The following is a 24,432-nucleotide window of genomic DNA, read 5'->3' as shown; positions in this document are numbered from 1 at the left end:
CCTCCAAGACTCTGATCTCCCTGCTCACATTCTAGAGAATTCTTTCTCATTTATCTCAACACCTATTACCCTTGACGTCTTTCACAGGCATTTATAACCAATCCCACTTGGTATCTTAGTGTCTTAGCTTTCCGCGTCAAGTTTTATGTGTTTCCCACTTAGGCAACAGGCTTCTTGTGGGAAGAAACCAAGATGTACTCATCTTCATGTCCCCTAAGATGCTCCACATAATAGATGCTCAACCAACGTTTGCTGAATTAACAGGGCATTTTTTGCAATTCAATGTGTATGCCATTAATAATTAGAAAGACACCAAATGATTTACCACTTTATTTTCAAAATTTTATTTATACAGAATCTTCAGAATGTTTTCCTTTAATTTTTACCACAAGATAAAATCCCAAAGCTTAAAATCAGATATTTTATATTATGTCACAGTTTAGGACAGGGAGGAGAGTTCAATCATTTTGAGGAAAAGCTTTCATGATTGTACACAAGTATTTACAATATTTTTTAATGTAGATATAGACAACATGGCATATTTAAATGTACAAAATAGTTTAAATCATTATATTTTATTACAGAACATTCCAAAGTTCAAATAAAAGAGATCCATGAACACTGATCTCATTTGGGGAGAACAAGAGCAAGAGCTTTATCAGTAAACACACTAAACTCACACACAGTTCACGTTAAATCAGCAAATTTAAAGACAGACGACCAATCTATTCAAACCATTCTAGAACCTAAATACTCTTTTATAATTCATACTTGAAACAAATGATCTGTGGTGACCTATGAAACAGGATACAAACTACGAAATTCTATTTAACATACTTCCTGACTCCTAAGAAACTCCTCTCGGAAACCTTAAAAATCGCAAAGCAGGCATTTTTCCCTGAAATTAAAGTTAGGAATACATTCATAAATATATCCAAAGGAAGAAAATAAAAACAACCCAGGCATTATGAGCTAGTTTCACCTTCTCAAATGTAGGTGGGCACACTGTCCCCAGCCTACCCACAGCTTCTCTGGGATATTTTGATTTTCTCCTGATTTAGGGGGATAAACATATTTATTCTCTGCCTTGTTTCAGAAAAGATTTAAGGGGGCTTAAAAGATAGATTCAGAAAATACAGGTTAAATGAAAAAAAAAAAAACAGAGAAAACAGTTTGGCGGAACAGCACATATAAAACCATTTAAGAAAAGATCAGCAATTAAGCTAAAGGGATCACATTATTCTCCACAGCGATTTTCTGGAAGTATTGCAAAATATGGTATTAATTAATTATGGTAAGGGAAATATTAAACTACGGGAAAACTGGAGATGCAGATCAAATTTGTTAAATTTTCTATCAACCCTGATGGAGCAGATGATGATAAAAACGATGTGCTTTTCTCTTTGTGCTTGGATGAAATAAGTTTTCCTAAATGTCATAATGTGTGACTCCAGATTTAGTCTCTAGCTATTGCTAGAGAAGACTGTAAGTGAAAAAAAATATAAAATTTGGGTACTTTGACTTAATTTCTACTGAGAAATCCATCAACTGACGCCTGTTGCTGACTTGACGATAGACAGCCGGTGTCACATGGCTCTTTGTAAGTACAGGACAAAGCATCGATCCTAGGGCATCCTGACTCTATCCGGTCCTCCGGGTCACCTCGTCAGGACCAGCAACAGAAGAGGTAACCGAAGAGCAGGAGGCCTGCTCGGCGGCATGCTGAGGCCAGGCTCCTCGGCTGCCCAGCCAGCTGCGGAGGCTCTTGCCCGGCGCACAGGCCGCCCGTCAGACCTCCCCCAACTCGTGCAGGGGAGGAGTCATGCAGAGCAGGCTGGGGCAGCATAATCAGCTCCCGGGAAATGCGAACGGGTCTGTCCATCTCTACTCTCCAGGCCCTGCTCTCAGCAAAGGACAGAATGAGCGCTCCTGTACCTACATGCTGAGAGGTGAGAAGTGGAGGGGTGGGGTGAAGAAAAGGTGGGAGATGTGGCATGAGTATCAAAACTATACATTAAGAATCAGAACAAAAATATCTACCTGAAAACTAAAACTAACCCGTCTCCTTTTTTTCTGAGGATGAATGGCCCTGAGCAATACTCCTGAGTCAGGACGGAAAGGACGAAGTCTCTCGGCTGGGGAGGCAGGGCTCCGGAACTCGGGAGGCAGCTGCACAGGGCAGAGAGCAGTCTCCCCAACAACACCCCACAGAACAGAGTCAAGACCAGCTTAGCTAGAGGCACCACAGCTCAGGCCCACAACGGTTCTAGAGGCCCATGGAAAAGGTTTAATTTCTTTTAATTCAGAAGAAAAAAATGAACTTTTAGATTGAAGGACTGTAGATTATATGTTACATATAATATTAATTTTATATAAATGCACTTGTAATGCATTAATTTTTAAATTTTTCATGGAAGAAGAGGGCCAAGAAGGCAAAAACGCCTAAGGCCAGGACAACCCTACCAAAGCTGTGAATAGAGGGCCAGCATTTCAAGGCTGACGTGATGGAGGGAAGGAGAGTCTGGTCTCGGTGATCGTATTCCACCGATTTTTCTTTTCTTGAATGTTACTTTGGGATCAGACTTTTAAAGAGAGCTAGTCTAATACTGGCAAAGTATTAGTGTCAATTTCCCCTAGCCAAGCTAGAAAAAGAATTACGTTCACTACTGCTTCGTGCAACAGTTAAGAACCACGTGAGGATCAAGAGACCCGGATGTTTTCCGGTCCTATCTCTACTCCTGTGAACATTCCTAGAGGTAGGTTTTCCTGAGACCTGCCTCCTGGACTTCCTGCAGCACCCTGCCCCTCCGTTCTCGACCCCTCTGTGCTTCTCCAAGGCCTGGCTCCCGCTGCTGTCAGCACCCCAAGGCGGGCAGTGACAGGAATGTGGGCACCTGTAGCTGCAAACATGTCTTAAGAATATGGTAAGATAAAAAAGGAAGCAGGGAGAATGAATGAGGAAGGAAAACACCGGCTTTCAATGTTCTAAATTACATGCTCCAAAAACAAGGGGGAAGGGTTTATACTAAAATGTTAACTGCTTTTCTAGATAGGCGGATTGAGATTGTTTTTTAATTTATGCTTCTCTATTTTTAAAAAAATATTTTATAAGCTAAGTGTACTCTATAATCAGAAAAAAACACTCAGTAAATATTATTTTAAAAATGGGGCTTTCAAAACGCTAGACTTTGAGGGTTTCCATCTGAGCTCCTCACAGCACGGCTTAGGTTAGTAAACAGGGTACCCATCGGCACGCAGAGGATTTGAGAACAGAACTTTTAACAATTTCCACTATTTTCAATCACCCAAGTTCATCAATATGATAGGCAAACGTCAATCAAGAAAGTAATTAATACCACTTTTTAGGATCTGTCCCTGATGTACAATGAGGAACCTATGTGAAAAGGCAGAGCACAAAGGAGTGAATTACTACCCATTACAGTGTCACAGGCTTTCTCACATGGAAGGAAACCCTAAGCCATCAAACTCAGACCTGCAAGTCACAGGCGAAGACCTGAGGCCCAGGCAGTGTAAGTGCTTTATCCCTGTCACACAGCAAGGCTGGCCAGAGAATCAGGGCCAGAACTCAGGTTTCCTGGCTTTTGGTCTACAGCCTCTTACATGCCTGGTCCCAAAAGTAATTGCTTTATAAGTTATGTTTCATTGTTTATCTTAAATGCATATAGAGAAATGGAAAATACTACCAGTTTTCTTTAAATATATTTGTTAACTTGAGAACTGTACCATCTCAAAATATAAAGTTCCAGGTGAGTTGTCCGACAATTAGAATGAACCATACGATTTTAGATCTGGAAGGATGCTAGGAAGATAATTCTGAGCTCAGTTACCAAAGAATTTAGGCCCAGAGAAGGTAAACTATCTCCCAAAATAACAAGGTTGCGTCAAGACCCAGGCCGCCTAACACTGGCTTGCTGCCGCTTCCAATGCTGCCATATTCTGCCTCGGCTATTGATGAGAACCAAAAAAGGGGAAAAACACAGAATTAAACCCAGAATAAATGTAATAAAACTGTTATTAATAAGAATGCTTGGAGAATGGGTATAAATCAATTCTACGGTTAATAGAAATAAACTAAAATCTATTAGAAAAAAATCAGGCAGCATGACTGCTAACTTCTATTTGAAAATGTACGTAAATGTAAATCACAATTTTGAGTTTTGTTGTTATTTGAAGATGATGCAAGACCTTTCAGTGTCGAAGGCTCATGCATCTGAAAATAAATGCTCAATGTTCGCAATTCTTGAGAGCAGAGGTTGGAAGATAAGGACCAGCAACCTGTTTCTTGTGAGGCTCATGAGCTAAGAGTGGTTTTACATGTCTAAAGGGTTGTGGTCTGACAGAGACAGTATGTGGCCTGCAAAGCCTAAATTACTGATTAACTGCCCTTTATATAAAAAGCTTGCTGACCTCTATTCTAGATTCACAAAGTACATGTAACTGGGCTGAATATGTAGTATGTCCTGGAAGGCTTTCTTGTTTTTAAAATTAAATCTCTGATATTTGAGTTTTGTTGCAGTTTGCCTCTTTCTCCTGATAGCAGGCAGTAGGAAAAAAATCTCGTTTGAGGGTTATGATTACCTGTCTTGCAGTTAAACAAGGTTTTATCACATACGCTTATGTAAGTGGACACACAGTCGGATCTAATTATTTTATGTATCTGAAATCCATACAGAATGTTTCAGATAGCTAAGAAAATGGCATGTCCTATCCTATTATTAAAAAGTAAAATGGAAGCAAATGTGTGTAATTAAAAAACTGGTAATGTGATTCTCTTCTTTGGGTCTCTTTTCTATTTTGAAGATTTTTCTCCGTACCCGTCCCCTGGCCTCCCGTAGCATACTGTCAGATTTTTAATTACCTCAGTGACCACCCATCCAGATCTCATTTGCAGCCATAAACCAATCTCACCAAACATGTAGAAAGCATGAGTGCTCCTAATGAAACAGGAGACACCAAAATGGAATGACTAGTTCGGGGAGAAGTCAAAGTCAGAGGCCCGTTCGGCTCACCCTGAGTACAACAGGAGAGCAGACGGCCTCAGAGCCGACCACGCTACGCACAGGCCATGGTGGGACAGAGTGCCACAGGAGACCGGGTTCACACGAGCTCTCATCCTGACTGTAGGGAAACTAGTCCTTCTGTCTTTCTTGTCACATGATTTACATGGCAAAGTTGGGATTTTGTGAACTAGAGAAAAGATATCAAAGCTGTGCCACGGTTAACCACAATAATGTCAAGGTTATAACTTTGAAAGTAGGATCTTTTATGTCAAGATTAAAATGCCTTACTTTAAAATAATTACATCAATAATTCCTTTGGACCCACAGTAGAGTTCTCTTCAGCCACTCCATTCTCCTGCTTGCTTTTATAACTGGAAAGGAATAAAGTTTCTATTTGAGTCAAGAATTCTTCAGCAATGAAGCAATTGGTCACTTTGCTCAGAGTTTTCCTCAGACACTCCAAAAGCTAGTTGAAAAGAAAAGTTTTATATTTAAATACAGACAAAGTGTAAAACAGGATTTGTACTACTATCATTATTTTATCCCTTCCCAAATTTCACAGTTTCTAACGGTCAAATGAGAAACATTCTCCTTAAATGTGATGAATGATAAACCTGTGTTCTGTAAGTCTGCAGCTGGAGTGGAGGACGTCACTGCCGAGGAATGCTGAAGTTAGTCCCTCTGTGATTTTATATAAGGAGCCAAATCTTATACACATGTGATGCTTTCTATTTTGGACAAATTTGTGATTTTGCTTCTTTTTTAAGTAGTTACATTATCAAAGCAAAATAATCCTGTAAGAAAATAATATATGGACATACACAAGACTCTACCATTTCAAACTCAGGATGCTATCGGCTATTTCCTGGGAAATGTGTATGTTAATCTTCCAACAGAACAAGAGAAAGTGGCTATAACAGCAGGTCAAAAACATTAAAAAGAAACTTAATATGTTTAAATTTTCTATTCCCAAAGTGCTACCAAAAGAAAAAAGACAAGAAAAAGACACACAAATGTTGACAGTCTACCGGTCTAAACTCATTATCATAGAAACAAAACTAGAAGTGAAATAAAATAATTCAGGACTCTTATTTCCTACCAGAAAGTTAAATAAAACGACCATTTAAATTTAATTGTTAGATTTATACTATCGTTCTTAAAAATCATCAACTGTTAAAGCTAAATGGAAATGTGGCACTTCTGAATTTTTTTTTCTTTTTGGTGAGGAAGATTGGTCCTGAGACAACATCTGTTGCCAATCCTCCTCTTCTTTTTCGCTTGAGGAAGACTGTCCCTGAGCTAACATCTGTGCCAATCTTCCTCTATTTTTTGTATGTGGGATACCGCCAGAGAATGGCTTGATGAGTGGTGTGTAGGTCTGTGCCCAGGATCCAAACCCACGAACCCCAGGCTGCTGAAGTGGAGTACGTGAACTTAACCAGTGTTCCACCGGGCCAGCCCCAGCACTTTTGAATTTCATAAAATGGGGAAAGTGTTCTCCATTGTGTACAATAATAATCTGCCAAAAAATTTATCAGCCAACACTGACAAATTTATTCTAAAATACTATTATCCCTATATGCAAGTGTGGGCAAAAACACATTACTAATTATCTCTTAGAAATTAATTTTAGAAAGAAAAAAGCAATAAAGCAAAGACGCAGAAAATGCATCCATAAAGCATTAGGCATCATGGGAAAACACATCGAGACGAACAGCTTTAGAATCTGTGAACAATGGAACCAATTAAAATGAAGGCAGCTTACTTTCTGCAAACAAGTCAGGTCAGAATCCCGGCGAAAGATTTTATCCATGGGGACACTGCTGCTGGAAGAAATACGAAAACAAACTGATGAAACAGATACTAGAGGCTAATCAGTTCTGTAATAAACCATCACTGATGCCATCCATCACAATTTTCTATTTAACTTGGGTTTTCTGTAAAACATAATTTAATAAGAAACACTGCAGATGGGCACCATCTCCACCCACAGCACATACCTAGGGGATAGCCGGTATTTTTCTATTATCCATCTTGTCTTTTCAAACACTAATCCCCACCGAGGTTCTTCTAACATCTGTTCTATTTCAAATTTGTACGGTAAACCTAGAAAAACATAAAGAAGCACATTTTCATCAACTATTTCTTAAATTTCTAATCTCCTTTTAACTACTTAAAATTCCCTTCTGTGTTTTCATGACCACAGCTTGGCAGACCAGCTGAACATAGTGGGCATTCATTAAATATTTATTGCCTGGCCAAACTTGTCCATCAAGCATATTAATGCCTAGCAACTAATAATAATAATAAAAAAGTAAAAGTGCCATTTGCATGACAATTCTATGCAAAGAATTGTGAGAGACAGGAAGATCACATAGTTTATGACAGAACCAAGAAACTTTTTGGGTGAAAGGGGCCACTATTCATAATTGTGCTAGAACCACAGGCTTAAACTGGGACTGACGTAAGCAAACCAAGACATATCCCATCCCAGCGATTTTTTTTGACATAGGTTATCAAGCTGACAACAATGCTATAAGGTAGGCAGCACAATTCCTATTTAAAAGACAAGAGAACTGAGGCTGAGACGGGTTAAGCAACCTGTTTAGGCTAATAAAGTGGCAGAGCGTGGAGCTTAAACCCTAGGAGGTTTGCTTGACTTCTGAGCCCCACTCATTCCACCTCCCTAACACATGCTAATCTAAGACGAGACACAGAAGAGGATTAATTCTGGAAAGGAAGCAACGGCACTGGAGTCACAGCTGTCCTGCTTAACTCTGGAGGAAAGGAGCCCAAGGGGTGGATATCATGGAGACAGCTAGAAAGGAAAAGGTATCAAAGGATGAGCCTACTTAGAAACTTCTCACATATCCTTCAAAATTCCCATGTAACTGTATTTTCAGTATATTAAAAGCTCAGCTGGTTCATTACCAACGGCCACTACCATAATAATTCTAGTAACACTTATGTTTATCACGTGCCAGGTTTAAGGTGCTTTATATATACAAGGCCGCTTAAATGAACCAGCTACCAGTAAGTATTGTGCCCCCCGGTCCCCAATCTTTTTCTTTGATGAGGACACTGAGCCACAGCGAAGTTAACTAACGTGTTCCTGGGCATAAGTAACTGCCTAGGAAGAGGCAGAGCCCGGCTTTGAACCCAGGCAGTCTGCCTCGAGTTCATGTTCTTAACCCTTAAATTAGACTGCCTCTCAACCGGGTTTCAGCTGTCATAAGGCTTTTCAAGTAAATGAATGCCAACAAATCAAAATGCATGAAAAAAAATAAGAAAAAAAACCAGGACTATACTTCCTCCCCACAGGAATAGTTTGTCAATATGCTCTCAAAGCCTTTTGTTTTTCCCCCATTTTTTTTCAGGTGTATGGAAGGAGGGAAGTAAAGAGCAGGCATGATGATAATTGATCTTTTTTTTTGATTTCTCAATTCTCCACCATTTCACTTTCTCCCCTCCAAAACTGGAGTGGCACATTACAGTCTGCAAGCTATTAAGCAAACTTCTTTTGGTGATAACAATCATTTACTTGCTATGTTTTGATCACCTATGAAGCACAGACAACAGCTATAATCATAACTACCTATCAAAGACCTATTATTTGCTAAGGACTTTACATACATGACTGACAATCTTTACCCCTGTAAGCAAGGGAATAATTTTTTCTCATTTTACAGATGTGGCAAAGGAGAATAAGAGAGCTTAAGTAATCTGCCCAAGGTAAAATAACCAACAAATGTTAGAGCTGGGATCTGAATCCAGGTAAGCAACTACTTTTAACAAAAGTTGAAAACAGAATAAAGAGAGGTAAATTAATGCATTTTCAATCTGTGCTGATGGAAAACCATGAAAATTCACTAATGCACACAATATATGGCTCTATTTAGTATTAAGAATTTATTTTTCTAGGTTAAAAAAATGGCACTAAAACCAGTAAAAACGTCCTTTTGTACTGAATATTTTTATCCACTAAAACATCAGAAAACTAATCACCACATATATTTCCTGCCTATTACAAGCAAAGAAAGTGCTTAACCATTAGAGATATTTTAAAGACAGGATTTGTGTATATACCTAAAAGAAGAAGAAAAAAAAATAAAGATAGGATCCAAGTTAAAAGTACTGTAACACAAGGTATCCCAAGGCTTTTAGAAAATCTTAATTCTTGAACCAGAGGGTTTCCAAGAAAAGCAAAGTGAAGGACCTAGGATTAAGGCCTAATAAGGAGTGCTAATAATGGTTAAGTCATTTAAGAGCAGCTCTGCCCAAAACAAATTTCTGCACTGAGAATGTTGGATGCTTGTGCGCTGTCCACGGTGGCTTGTGTGAGCATCCAGTACTGCATCCTCCCTTCCTTTCAAGCGGCTCTTGCCTGTCTGGGGCAGTTTCCACCCAGGCGCGCAGCGGTCTGCATCCTGCTCAATATTAAGTCCACACCCTCTCTGGAGCCTGCACTCGATGCGGCTTCCCCTCTCTGGTACTCTGTCCTCCAAACTGAACTGCCTTTCTCATCTCCATCACCTCAATTCAACGTCTGCCAGGCTCTGGGTGGGTTTCTTTTCCTTGCGCCATACCTGAAAACTCTTAAGTCAGGAAGCTAGGGAAATTTGGGGCTCACTTCATTTGTTTCCGTCTCCCAGCAATCATCTCCCTTCACTGCCTGATGTTATAGCCTAAACACCATTGCTTTAAATATTATGTCCAGTTCTTTGGTTGTTTCAGACAGGTCTTTGTTACTTCATTTTGGCCAGAAGTAGAATTCTAGAAACTGAATTTTAAGCTTCATTTAATCCTAATTAATTTAAAGTCCCATGTGGCTAGTAGCTACTGTGTTGGACAGCATCAGGGAAGAGGCTCACTTCCAAACCTAGCACACTGTGACATAAGGAAATGATTTAAACTGAGAATAAGGTAACTGTGATTCCCCCTTTCCTAACTTTTTGTAAACTTAGACTGGGCTAAAGAATGATGTACATATGTGCTATGCTCAAAATGGGCATTTTAGACTAAAGTTAATGTCAATACTATTCATTCAATAAAACCCTATGGAGCCCTGCCCACTTCCTAGGTGCAAGGCAACTGATTAGATGGTACTGGTGACACAAAGACAATGAAGACACAGCTCTGCTCTCTGGGGCTGGCAGTTTAGCCAGACATGTTCAACTGATGAATGACATTGCAAGACAACAGTGAGCAGAGAACCAAGCAGCTCTAAGAGTAAATAACACAGGGCCAGTGCTGGGGTCTTTGTCAAAGACAGGGCATCTGACTGACATCATTAAGAATGAAGACATTAATTGTTAAGCAAACATTCATTTAGTACCTACGTTATGCCAGGCCTTGTGCTAGAAACTGAGGATAGGAAAATGAGTACAATATAATTCTACCCTAAACGAGCCAGCCCATGGGCTAATGGGGAAGAGTACAATGTGCAGTGACAGCGCCAGAGAGGACAGTGACCTAGAGCAGTGGTGGTAAGGACAGAGAAGAAAGAATCAATATCCTGGGGATGTCGACTGTTGCCTCCAATCTCTTCCTGTAGCTCTACCCACAATCCCTTCTTACCTTCCCCTACTTTCCCTAGTCTGCTACAATAATTCCCTATCCAGCCAGAGCCGACTGGGCCAGAAGTGGACATAAACCCCAAAGGAACCAAGTCATATGGCAGGCTAAACCAACCAAATTCTTCCTCGAGATAGAATGGAAACTACGAGATATAAAAATCGAGTTAGCCATTGTTAAGCCTAAACTGCGAGGCCATGGAGAGCTGGTGCTAGGGTGGTCATTTTTCTTTCATTTTTTTCATTTGAATGTCATTGCAGAGAAAGCCAGTCTGCATTTATCAAAAATTTTTCATGAGAACAGAGACTTTGTCTATTTTGCTTATTGCAGTGTCTCTGGTACCTAACAGGGACACTGCCTGGCCACACCTTTCCGCTACGTTGTAATCCTTTTGCTCAGTGACCATGGTAACACAGGAGGGACGTGAATCTGGAAAGGTACGAGACAAGAGAAGGGGGTGTCTGTACTGCACACTGTGCTGACAGTGATTCCCTAGTTCAGGGCACAAACTTCTCCATCACAGAGTTTTGCACAGCTGTAAATTCCTTGAGCTGTAAGATTCAAACAAATGAAGGTAGAAATAGGATGATGATGTCGTTGTTGAAAACTTACGGTAGGAGCCATCTGGGCTAATTTCATCACTTATAACCAGGCAGGTGATCTGGGAATATGGTAAAGAATTGTTCCGATTATAAGGACTAACAATCATTCCAATGAACTTTGCACCGCCTCTGGAGAAGTAACTCTACAATGAAAGGAAAGACAATTAGTTTCAACTACATACCAACATTGTAAACATCTAATGGAGGAAAAGGGAACACAAAGGTGTGTTAAAACCACATCCAAACAGCAGCTAAATGTAATGTCTTATATATTCATTTCACACACTAAATTTTTCAGGCCAAAATGTGTTCAATCCAACCTGAAACGACCCTTAAAAAGATCATCTGCCCTACAAAATCTGTATTTGCCATAAATATTTTTTACAAATTATATTCATTACCCTTCAGCTATAATCTTTATCAATATGATAGTAATTTACAAACAGCTGCCTACAGCAAAAACATACACATATCAAACATAAAATTATCTGTATTAAACAAAATTGCTGATTTTCCAAATGTTTAAATAAACATGTATTACTTTTGTAATCAGAAAAGAATGTAAGTTATTTCAAAACTCCAGATGTAAAGAATACTATAAATGCAGTATTTTGCTAGAAATGTTAAAAGTATATTTATTTAATAGAAAGCAATGAGGGGAGAGAATGTGTAATTATTTCAGACTACATACACACAAGCCGTATAAACACACCTGGTATTTGGCTTGAGTGTCAATATCTCGTAGGGAGGGATCAGGATCGAAGGCAGGGTGAGAATGATACCATCCAATGACGCTGCACCCTCGTAGAGCCAGGGCTTCAGAGGCCTGCGTTTGTGAGACTGGGTCCATCTCACACTGGAGGCCTGTACTCAGACTGTTACACGGTTCCGCTGCACACACCTGGAAAGGATTAAGCCTTATGATTACACTGAAATCCTGTTTTTCCTAATACTTTAATGTCTCAGTTCTTTCATACATAGATACAGAAACTTTTTAAAGTCAAGTCTTTCATCTGACTGTATCACAGGCAGCCTTTACCTTGTGAATGAATTACACTCCAAAAGTGTGACTGTATGCCTGGAACTCAGAATCCATTTTTCTACTCAAATAAGGTCATGATAATTGCTAGTTTTCCAGGTCAGCCCATACAATATGTGCACACAGTCTTCAGTGCACCCTATTATTTATGATGATAATTTCCAGAGAATGATACATATCAAGTTTCAACTATAAGGTTAGCACACATTTACTGGCCTCTTAGGAGTTGTAACTTTTGGCTGGTGAAGGCAATGAGGAGCCAAGGCCTGGCAGTGTTCCTGTGCTCTCGGTCATAAAAGGAGACAGATGTTCACTGCAGTCATGCGCTGCCTAATGACGGGGATACGTTCTGAGAAACATGCCATCAGGCGATGTTGTCGTGTGAATACCACAAGAGTGCACTTACACAAACCTAGATGGTATAGCCTACTACACACCATGCCTATATGATACCAATCTTTTTTTTGAGGAAGATCAGCCCTGAGCTAACTGCTGCCAATCCTCCTCTTTTTGCTGAGGAAGACTGGCCCTGAGCTAACATCCATGCCCATCTTCCTCCACTTTATAAGCAGGACGCCTGCCACAGCATGGCTTGCCAAGCGGTGCCATGTCTGCGCCCGGGATCCGACCCGGCGAACCCCAGGTCGCAGAAGTGGAACGTGTGAACTTAACCGCTGCACCACTGGGCTGGCCCAATGATACCAATCTTATCAGACCACCATGGTATAAGTGGTCTGTCTTCGACCAAAATGTCACCACACAGCACACGACTGTATATGGAATGTTAAGTCACTTCCGGGAACACAGAACTTTCTATGTTTGCATATTCTCATTTATATCATAGGTAAAGTCCGTATTTTAATTTACCCACTGAAATCTATAAAAACATTTTGTATGGTGGCAAGACTAAATAAAAAGTTTTTAAGAAAAGAGAACTTACTTCAACTATCTTATCAGCTTCTGAGTATCTTCCTCCTAACAGACCAATCACTTCTGCGAGAGAAACATGAGCATGCTAAAAGAAATACAAGAGAGACTCAGCCCAAACAACAAACCCACCTGAGAAAGACTCAGAATAAAACTCACTTATCATAGCAGGCCGTTTACGAGTAAGGTAACCATGTTTCCCGAAGTGAAGTAGCCCAGGAGAGGAAGCAGACGCCAGGCTCAGCGCACAGACCTAAAATTCCGCACCTATCTTCCCTGCCGGCTGGGAGGCTTTGGACCTAACATTCCAACACTCCATGATGCCATGTTTCATTTACAAAATGAAGATATCGCTGCTCTCCCTATCCAGGAGAGGCATCATAAGGACACAAAGTAAAAATCACCCTGGACCCTCCTACAGAAAAATACCGCAAACAAACACAACAAGGTGGAGGGCTCAGTGACTCAGGGCCAACAAGGACCCTCCACATTATATGAGCTGTGCTTTGTTGCACTGATCTAGAAGGCAGCAGACAAAGGATACTAGGAAATGAAAACAGGGTTAATGATGATAAACAGTCTGCAAAAACTCACATTAAGTTATTTTCTCTAAAATACGGAAACATGCAATTGTTTGGCTTTTCTCCAAAAGAAAAGATTTATTTTTAGATTCCTTGTAAAAGAGGATAGTTAAGATCCAAAATACACGTCTTCCATACTCTCTTATGCCTGCAATAAAAATACACAAGAATAGAAATCAGAATAACTAAGTAAACACAATAGATGATCCTTACCAAATCCATTATTAAAAGTGCTTCTGAAGCCACTTTCACCTGAAATGGCTCCTGAAATATAAAAAAAAAAAAAAAATGGGGTAGCATAAAAATAGAGATATCATTCTCCCTGTCTGGAGTGTCCCCCTTCTCTCCTCTACCTATCACACCACGTTCTCACCACCCATCAAGGCTCAGCACAGACAAGACTTTAAAAAACATTAATCAAAACCCCAACATGGAGAAATCCTCTCTCATTTTCCATCTGTATCATTCATCTCACCCTTAATGTACCTTGCCCTGTCCAATCTTTCACATACAAATGCCTTGCACGGACAGAAAAAGAAGAAACATTTCATGTCTGACAGGAGCATTATTCATGGTCATTCAGTGATACATATGTAGTACCTGCTTTTCTTCACTGAAAACATTACAAGGTATCAGTTGGAAGGGATCAAATGAGCTGAAAAAGAAAGAACATTTCATTTCTAGTATAACTCAGTGACAAGATAAAAAAAAAACCATTTATTTACAAATTTGAAAATGTATATCAACAATCTAAACCTAAATTCTGAGTGAGAAAAATGTTAAACCAGGAGAATTTCTTAGGACATTCCATACAGCCCTTTTGAAAGCAGCGTTGGTCTTTTGGACTTGAAAAAAAAATACGGGAAATGACAGGACCTTTGAGAGGAAGTAATTCTACAGTCTTAATTTCTTTTAACATTCAAAGAGAACATTACAAATTGGCAGACATGTATTCTATACCGAAAACAGGTTTCAAAAAGTTCACTGAAAATGTAACCAATTCCTTGACATGAGATGGGAAAGGGAAGTTCAAGAAAGATGGAAGTTTCTCAAAAACACTTGTCAGGGGGCTGGCCCCGTGGCCGAGTGGTTAAGTTCGCGCGCTCCGCTGCAGGTGGCCCAGTGTTTCGTTAGTTCGAATCCTGGGCGCGGACATGGCACTGCTCATCAGACCACGCTGAGGCAGCGTCCCACATGCCACAACTAGAAGAACCCACAACGAAGAATACACAACTATGTACCGGGGGGCTTTGGGGAGAAAAAGGAAAAAATAAAATCTTTAAAAAAAAAAAAAAAGAGAGAGAAAAAAAAAAAGAGAGAAAAAAAAGAGAGAGGAAAAAAAAAGAGAGAAAAAAAAAAGAGAGAGAAAAAAAAAAAACACTTGTCAGTACAATAATGTGCTCAGCACAGAGTGAGGACTCAATAAATATTTGTTGAATGAATAAATGACAAACATGTCCACTAAAGAAATTAACATATATAGAAAGTTCTATGATAAACTCATTTTAAAATGAAAAAGTAAAAAAAGATGGAAACAGAAGCATCTAAGCAAGGCTAGATTCAAAAGCAGAAGAAAATATTAAGAACGATAAAAAGGTTTTTTTAGGCTATGTTCAGAGAAAGAAAAAAGTCAAACAAACAAGGAACATGCTCATGTCAACACAACTGGAAAAGAGCAGGACTATTTAGCTCCTATTACACCAGAAACAGTTAGCACGAGGAGATGAGCCCCTTCGTTTTGCTGAAAACTGTATTCCAAGTGCCTAGAACAGTGCCTGACACACAGCAGGCATTCAAAAAGTATTTGTCGAATGAAGAAGAAAACTCTTCAAGTTAGATAGTGCTTAATCAACACAAATAAAAAGAAACTAAAAGCCAAGATGGATGAGAAAACAGAAAGAGAGCATATGTGTCCCATAGCACTGAAGAACCGTAATGGGAAACCAGTCAACCTTCTCTGAGGAGCTGTAGAGAATGGGAAAATAATCGGGGGACTGAGGATAGGCAATTACTGGGCTTGTTTTCAAAACATAAAACAGCAGACTTTAGAAGCAGAAAACCAGATGTTGAATAACTGGAAGATTCTAGAAAAGTATTAAACAGCTGATTTCTGAACCTTTAGTCAGTGAAGAGGTGACTACTAAGAAAAATAATGGGTTCATGAAAATATAAGTTATCATAAGTAAAACCTAAATTTTATTTTCCATAGGAATGATCTGCTAGAAACCAGCAGACACACAAAGATTCAAATATATTTCCTCTGAATGTAAGCAAGACGTCTGCTATGATGATTCTTCTGTATAAGACAAAGAAATATGGGTTAATTATGGCAACGTATAGCAGATTGAACAACGATGTCAGAGGTTTGCATTTATCTCAGTTACACATTTTAATCAGTGATCAATGGGGCACAAGGCGAGCTTACTGAACTGTTGATGATGCAAAGCTACGAAGGCTAACATGAGAAAAGTGGATCTGGATTCACAAGGATTCTGACAAACTGGAACAATGACGTGAAAATCACAATAAATGTGTCTCACTTTTAGATTCAGAAAATCAAACAGATACTAGATGAGGAGTCCCAGCTTATGCGTGACAATATTTTTACAGTCTATCTGATTTAATTTATTCTAACAACTGCAAATTTTTATTTTTATTTTAGAGAGGTGGTATATAATGTAATTGCTAGGAATATGGATTCTCAAGCCTTAATGCCTGGGTTTAAATCACAGCTCCACCACTAATAAGCATGGGTGAGTTACTCAACCTCTTTGTGCCTCTCAGTTTCCTCATCTATAAAATGGGAATAATAGTAACTACTGCATAGTGTTGTTATGAGGATTAAATGAGTTAATATACACGAAGTGCTTAAAACGCAGGTAACAATGTTAGCTATTATAGTTATTATTTTACAAATGAGGACCCGAGGCTTATAAAGGCTTTAAGTAACCTACCCAAGGACATACTGGTTAAGTATCAGGGCATTTTCCACTGAAAAAGACCCAGTGGCATTCCTGGATGTCTTGTTTTAAAAGGGACACAAAACTACAGTCTATTCAATGGGGCATCTGCAGGAAGTGAGGGTCTAGAAAATCAAGGCATTTAACTTACTTGATGACCCTTAATGCTACAAGTTCCAAATTTTAGATTAAAAAACAAAACCTTGCTAACATCAGCACCGACCAAAGAGAGAACTAGTCATTTCATGAGTTTACCTATTCATAAGGTCTAAGGAGCTGAAAGACCACCTGTCATAACCAGGTCCCCTTTACAACACATGTTGGATCCTATATTCACTGAACCTGAACAAATTAAACTTTTGCTCAAGGTCTCCTAAATTGCCTATCAGTGAAATAAAAAACTTCAAAAATTTCAGTAGTATTCTTAAACTTAATGTGAAGAATATAATGTTGCTATATTGGATATTTTTTCCGTATATCTTCTAATCATTTGTGATAAGTTAAAAAGAATCACCTTTTTGTTGGTCTTGGCCCTTTTGAAGATTTAACAGGCTTGCATTTTCCCTCTTCTCTTCTCCTCGCCAACTCCTCAGCAGAGAGATGCTAAAACAGACAACACGGTGATCAGAGTCCATCAACCACTGACAGGCAGAATTAACTTAAAAGAAATACTCCTTTAAGACCATATTCGAGGGCATGTGAGAACAAGACAGACTAAGTGATGTCGATGTCGCTCCTTCTTGCTACTAACAAACAGAAATGCTGGATAATATATAAAAAAAATTGTTCCAAAATACAGAGCCATACTAAACCTAAAATTTACTCCTTCTCTTGACTTGCGCGTTTCAATCGATGGTACCTGTCACCCAGGTTGAAAAGCCTCAGACTCACCTGAGCCTTTCCTCTCAGTCATTTCCCATTTCTAGTCACCAATCCTAGTGTGTTGAATTTTCTTTCCCAACCAAGAGACATGACAGCATAATGATAAACAGCACGATTCTGGAGGCAGAATCCTGGCTCTGCTACTTACTAGCTAGGTGACCCTGGCCAAGTTACTGAAGGCTTCTGTGCTTCAATTTCCTCATCTTTAAAATGAGAATAATAATGGCAGTGACAATGTCACAGTGCTATTGTGAAGACTAAATGAGTTAATGTTCGTGAAATACTGACAATAGTGTCTGACGCACAGTAAGCCCTATATAAGTATAAAGTAAAATAAGTCTCTTTCATTCTATTTCTACCACCAAGCTTACGCGCTAGTCCAGATTAACTACGCACCTTTTGCAGAACACGTCTGGTGTCTCCCCACATCTGTACGCCTGCTTATGCCGATCCCTCAGCCTGGAGTACCCTCACCTACTTTCCTACATTTGGAGATTCTACTGCTCACCCTTCATGTCACAGATGAAACACCACATCTTCTGTGAGACCCGCCCTCATCACACCCTTTGGGAGGACCTCATATTTCTTGGGACCAACCTCATGGAACTTACCACAGGTTTTCTCTTTCCTACCAGAAATTTAAGTTCCTTCTAGAAACCATGTATTACTAATTGTGGTGCCTAGAAGAGTGCTCAGGTGTGAGGCTAGGGGCAGGGAGTAGGGAAGAGAGAAAGAAGAGAACTAACATTTACTGAGTCACATACATGCAACGCTTACTAAGTACCTAGTACTAAGACCTTCATATATTTTATTTCATTTATATCACTTAATTTTCACAACAATCTTTTGAGGGAGGTATTACTACTCACACTTTATAAATAACCACCTGAGATTCAGTGAGTTTAAGAAATTGTTCAAGGTAACAAAGCTGGTAAGTCCACATTCACATTCTTTCCATTCTACTGCACTGGTTCCCAGACAAATTATGTATGCATAGACTAGGTGTGTGTGTATACATACACACATTCGTTGCCTATGTTTCTTTTTAGGCCTATAGTTTTTATTAGTAGAAATAACACTTTAATATTTGTAATTCAATTTATGTCTCACCTTTGGGACAATCTTTTAATTGGTGCATCAGAACATCATTCAATAAATATTTATTGAAATGAACTGGGCATACCAACTTCCTGGCACCCTAACAGATATTCTTGAGCTAGAGACCAGAATGTAAAGAGAGATAAAGTTCTGAAAATGAGTCAAATTCCTAGTTAATTGCACCACCACTGCTTTCTACTTTGTTTATTGGTGACTTCTCGACAAACAAATTAACGTGAGAAGACCTATAGAAGTAGACATGTAAAACAAGTGTAACACATGTGAGTTGAGATATACTAATACAGAGCCAGCCCTGATGGCCAAGGAGTTAAAGCTCGGCGTGCTCTGCTTCAGCAGCCCGGGTTCAGTTCCTGGGCGCAGAACCACACCACTTGTCTGTCTGTCAGCAGCCATGCTGTGGTGGCAGCTCATATGGAAGAACTATAAGGACTTACAACTAAAATATATAGCTGTGTACTGGGGCTTTAGGGAGGAAAAAGAAAAAAAAAGAGAGAGGAAGACTGGCAACAGATGTTAGCTCAAGGGAAATCTTTCCAGCAAAAAAAAAAAAAGACAAGAAAAGGTCATAGTTACCTCAAATGTTTGTCCTTCTAAGTCTTTTGCATTACACCAATTTCCCCAGGGGTCTCGGACCCTACGTCTCCTTGTGCGCTGTGATGAGATTAAAATAAAGCAAAAGGTAACAAGATTAACTTGGCGAAATCACAGCACATTAATATATAATACCAAAATGATAATTTTCTAAACACCAATTAACTTCTCCATTAAAATATTATGTCTGATTAGCAATGCCTGACTAAATTTTATTTTATTAATTTATGTTCAATAGTTAGCACTCTGCTCAGAAATAAATCAGTGATGATTTCCTGAATTTTTCTTAGATTTCTTAATTTTCATTTCCTTTCACCATTTGGGAGCTAAAACACCAGGATAAAAAATACTTTTAAGATCAAAAAGAACCACCAAGAAAATGACTTCCCTTTCAACCTTACTTGTGGGAGAAAACTTGCAAAAAAACACAGCAAGAGGTATAATATTGCAAACCAGAAGCAAAATAATTATATCTCAGCCTTAGAAAGGAAAAGATTGCCTAGTTAAAACAAATAGTAAAAACTACAAAGTTGGTTGACTGGATTACCAAGACCCAGTTTGGCAAACCTCAATACTGAAGCCTCTGAAACGGCCCAGCTGCTAGAAGCCAGTCTGCTACTAGCGCCATCTCCAGCGATATATTTGAAAACATCCTTTCTCAATGAAGGACGTCTAGGTAGAGATGGTTGCAGCCTAAATACCCTGAGAAAAATACCCACTCTATCATGTATACTTTTTTTCATTTCTCTCACCTATTACCAATTTAACAATTCTACCTTATTAGTAAAACCAATAAGATCACAATATAACTCTGCCTTTTAGGAGACTTGTTGGTTGAATTGTTTTTAAAATCAGATTCATGAATTTTAAAATATTGTAAAACTCACTAACCTCAAGAATTAAAAATAAAGGCTAAAACATTTCTGATAGCTATTCCAACATCTTGAATCTTAAGAATTTTAAGCAAACAAAAAATAACTGAAATAGATAAAAAAAGCTTAACTGTATAGTTTGAAAAGATTTAGACTTAGAAATCAAAACCAAGCAGTCTAAGACCTCTTTAGCAAAATATTATGCTGTGTAAAGTTTGTTAGTGAATTCTGAGGTGTTTTTGGTTTGTTTTTGCCTCATAAACCAACACGAAACTGAACGGAAACCAGAAAAGTGTATGGCTAAGATGAAATACAAGAGAAAACCTGTTCTTCACCAAACGGCCGTCTGTCAAACAGCTGAAGAAAAGTAGAAGTGCGTGACTTCACCAGGGAAGGAGCAATTTGGAGAGGTCACTTAACGCAAGAGGCGGCCGCTCACCATGGACTGCAGACGCTGGGCGAGCTGGCGCGCTTCCACTGCCTCTTTCCTGTCCCGGATCCGAACTTTACCGACCGGCTGCGGCCTGCTATACACAGCCTGCTCTAATGGAAGTTGAGGACAACAGTCGATTACTTTAGCGAACTCACTGGCTAAACAGGAAGCCACATCTACACTGACTATCAACTATAAGCTGATTTCTAAGATTTTTTATACACGAGCTTCTATTTGATTCCACAATCACGCCTTTGATGTGTTACTTGGTAGTTCTCACATAACAGTAATGCTATTATTATAAGAAAATCTCAATAAAATGGGATAGTTAGGAAATGGGTTATTTGTTTAATTTCTGATTAAATGAGTGCTAAGCCCATTTTACTAACTTTGGAAATCTAACACAAAAAACATGATTTCATTTTTCTTTTAGTGGCTGAGGAAGGTATGACACCTCAGCTTTCCTGAAAAGCCAGTCCCAATAGACAGTGCTTTGGGCAAACAAAGACACTGAAATGAAGTACAGGTCCCAGGGCACACTGTAAATTCCATCTATCTCTACATGAAATGAAATCGTCTCTGATGACAGGAAGTTTTCTGGTTAGTTGTCTTTTCATTGACACAGAATATAGAACATACTCTTCTCAAACCATGGGTACAAGGTTCTAATTACCTTGTCACTTTGCACCTACGGCTATTATCTTTCTTCAAAATGTTTCTGTCGTGTTAATTCAATAAAAGGGCACAATGTATATAAAAATATGCATATTGATTGACTTTAAATTTGAGAAAAACTAGGATGAAAGAAACTTTCTTCCATGAAAAATATTTTGACACTTTTATTACATTTAAGTGTAGAGCCTCATAAACTATTTCCTTTATTTAAACAGTGCTAGACAGTATTTCTAACATTAATCCTGTATTTGCAAATTAAATGGGCTATTAGACTTTTCATAAAATTACTTTTACTTGACAAAGAACTGTATTCTTAAATTATTTCTACTACTTAGACTGAATATTTTTCCCTTAAAAATCACACCACCAATTTTCACTCTAGATTAAAGGGAAATACAGTATAATCAACAGAAATCTGTTTTACAACAAAATATCAGTAACACATTTATTCCATAATGTTAGATCATCTTTCTGAATTCTATATCTATACTAAATCTACTTGAATTCTAAGCATCGAAGAAATTAAGAGGTGCTATAAGGATGAAAAAGGTTGAGTAAAGGTGCTGTTGGGTTTTTATTTTTACCACATCCAAAATTGATTGCTCCTATCAACTCGAGGTATGTATGAATCCGTCCAATACAATTAACATCCCCACAGTTCTTCAGGCCAGGACGTACTGAGGTCTTATTTAAGTATTTCGGTTTGCATATCTCCCTAATTAAGAGATGAAGTACAATTATTTTGGATAAACAAAAACATGAAAAAAAGATTTCTGGAGAAAACTTTTAATATTTGAAACATCTTAAAAATTTACCCCCTCTAATATGTAAACGTGTAGTAAATACAATGTTAATATATAACACCCAAGTGTACTTTTTCTAAAATACCTTTAAATAATACAATAACTTACAAGTATAGCGTGACTTTTACACGTTTCTTCCTCAATATTAAATTCAATAGATTCCAGTTATCCCACAACTTTGAAGTTCAGAAGCTTACTTATCTACAGATCCAAATTCAAGCCGAATCTTTGAATAAAAAGGGCACTTTCATAATATATTGAAAGTATTTAGTATTAAACTTTTTGAATTTTTAATATATTACTTGTGTTCATCTACTTTTACTTTACTGGACAGTATCTTATAATTATAAGCTACCTTATAAATGCTTAAAAGTTTCATTAGTTTTTAACCATTATACCAATAAATATTAAGTGCTTACTCTCGGTAGAAAACAGAAATAGATAGTACAGAAGATTCCAAAGGAATCAAGAAACGTCCAGAGACTATGAAAGAAATAAGAGGTATATAATAAAACACATTTTACTGAATATACTTAATATACCATGCCAGATAGTAGAATATAAAGTTTAAGAGTAACAGTGACCCTAATAATAGTAGCAACGATGACTGAGTGCTTATGCTAGCCTAAGTGTACTAAGTGTAGGTGCTGTACTAAGAGTTACATAACCTTAATCCTCACAACAACTCTACAGAGTAGATTTTCTTATTCTTATTTTAGAGATGAGGAAACAACAAGATGAGAAGGATTAAAGCACTTACTTAAGGAAGTGACAGTCAGGGCTGAAACACATATTATAAACCAAGTATTCAGATAGCTCGTATAACATAGGTATTTCTTATTCAATCTTTATTTTATTCTATAAATACTTATTTTGTGTCCTACGCACCAGGTATTGTTCTATGCACTAAGGATACAGAGGTGAACACAAAGTTCCTGACCTTACATTCTAATGGCGGAGACAGTCAATACATTTATGAATAATATGTATGATAGTGTCAGGTAGCATTAAGTGCTAGGAAGGAAAAGTAAGAAGGCTAAGGGGAGCGGGTGAGACAAACAGGCACAGAGATTTTAGATAGGGTGTCTAGGGAAGGCCTCTAAGCAGAGACCAAGTTTAAAATCATAAATTCTACACATGTTCAGGGAGGGTAAAAAGTAATTTGTGATGTGGGAGGTATCAGAAGTTCCGCTGAAAAGCTGAGATTTCAGTGTCTTCCAAGAAAAGGAAACGAACCGCACAAACGGGAGCGGGGAAGCAGGAATGAGCACAGTATAAGTGGCTACCAAAGAACTGTCAGAATCCAGAAGGGAACTGATCTAATCAAAGATCAATCGAGTCAGAGGCTTCAAACAGAGCCCAGCACTAGTCCAGCAGTGAACCAACAGCAAGGCCTCTAAAATCCCTGTTGAAGATCCACACTGACTCACTGGTTCCAGCTTCCCCGCACAGACAGCGCCTTCTGCGCCCCAAGCACTGTCCTAAGCACTAGGGATGAAACTGAACAAAACCAAGATCTGCCCTCGTGGAGCCTGCGTTATCTCAGGGGATGGCGAGGAAGAGGAGACTACACACAAATACAAAGACAATATTTTCAGTGGTAGGAAGTTCTATGAAGATAAATTAAACACAAGGTATGGAATGAGACAGAGAAGGCATGTGAGCTACTTTACACAGGGCGCTCAGGGAAGGCCTCTAATTTCCCCTGAGCAGACCTGAAGGAGACGACAAAGCAAGATTCGTCAGGATCTGGGAGGCAGAATCAGCCAGGCAGAGCAAGAAGTCTGGGTCGAGGGCCCGAGCAGAAAGTGTGAAAATAATGAGTCAGGACTGCAGACTCTGGAATCACCTTCACCTACTGTGACCCAGAACAAGTTCCTTCTCCTCTCTGAACCTCACTTTTCTCATATCTCAAAATGAGGACAAGGTTGTCAAGAGGAATGGAGATGATTTAAATACAATGCACAGCATTTGACAGGCCTTCAATAATGGTATCAGCTACTATTTTAGTAAAGGTGTCCCCAAACGGAGTCAATTCCATGTGCTTTTATGAAAAGATCTTTAAGCCACAAGCAAATCAAGCAGGCCTCTGTTTCTTTTTAAAACTCTAACTCTTCCTTCTATTTTACCACCACCTCCAGTCCCTAATCACTCTGTTCTATTTCTGAAGAGCACACGTTTGAGTTCCTGTTCAAAACCTTTCTTCTTGCTTTCACACTGTTCTGCTCAGTCACCATAGTGAAACAGCCACATTCAACCGGTTTCATGAACTAAGGCAAATGACATTAGGAAACTACTGCCATATAATTTATACTACCTATATAAATTATTCCGCCTCATTTAAAATCAAAAC

At 38.7% G+C, this 24,432-nt stretch overlaps 1 protein-coding gene across 15 annotated transcripts in view; it reads right to left on the bottom strand.

The window, feature by feature from the left end:
* Positions 1-315: 315 nt before the first annotated feature.
* The window catches only part of MYSM1 (Myb like, SWIRM and MPN domains 1), a 40,946-nt gene continuing 16,829 nt past the window's right edge, over positions 316-24,432 (bottom strand). For 4 of the 15 annotated variants that reach the window (XM_070609429.1, XM_070609421.1, XM_070609423.1 and 1 more), the window contains 12 exons: positions 21,861-21,991; positions 20,608-20,711; positions 19,279-19,356; positions 17,219-17,307; positions 14,345-14,399; positions 13,958-14,008; positions 13,177-13,251; positions 11,910-12,098; positions 11,208-11,340; positions 7,022-7,127; positions 6,787-6,844; positions 316-5,487 (listed from right to left, as the gene is read on the bottom strand). In XM_070609429.1, the coding sequence (XP_070465530.1) occupies positions 5,320-5,487; positions 6,787-6,844; positions 7,022-7,127; positions 11,208-11,340; positions 11,910-12,098; positions 13,177-13,251; positions 13,958-14,008; positions 14,345-14,399; positions 17,219-17,307; positions 19,279-19,356; positions 20,608-20,711; positions 21,861-21,991 (1,237 nt within the window). In that variant the 3' untranslated portion in view covers positions 316-5,319. Of the gene's footprint in view, positions 5,488-6,786; positions 6,848-7,021; positions 7,128-11,207; positions 11,341-11,909; positions 12,099-13,176; positions 13,252-13,957; positions 14,009-14,344; positions 14,400-17,218; positions 17,308-19,278; positions 19,357-20,607; positions 20,712-21,860; positions 21,992-24,432 lie in introns of all 15 variants that reach the window. The other 11 variants (XM_070609426.1, XM_070609416.1, XM_070609418.1 and 8 more) reach the window with 5 other exon arrangements.

Source organism: Equus przewalskii, chromosome 2, assembly GCF_037783145.1.
Source record: "Equus przewalskii isolate Varuska chromosome 2, EquPr2, whole genome shotgun sequence".
NCBI lineage: Eukaryota > Metazoa > Chordata > Mammalia > Perissodactyla > Equidae > Equus > Equus przewalskii.
The sequence above is the reverse complement of the archived record's forward strand: the minus strand, read 5'-3'. Positions and strand labels throughout refer to the sequence as shown.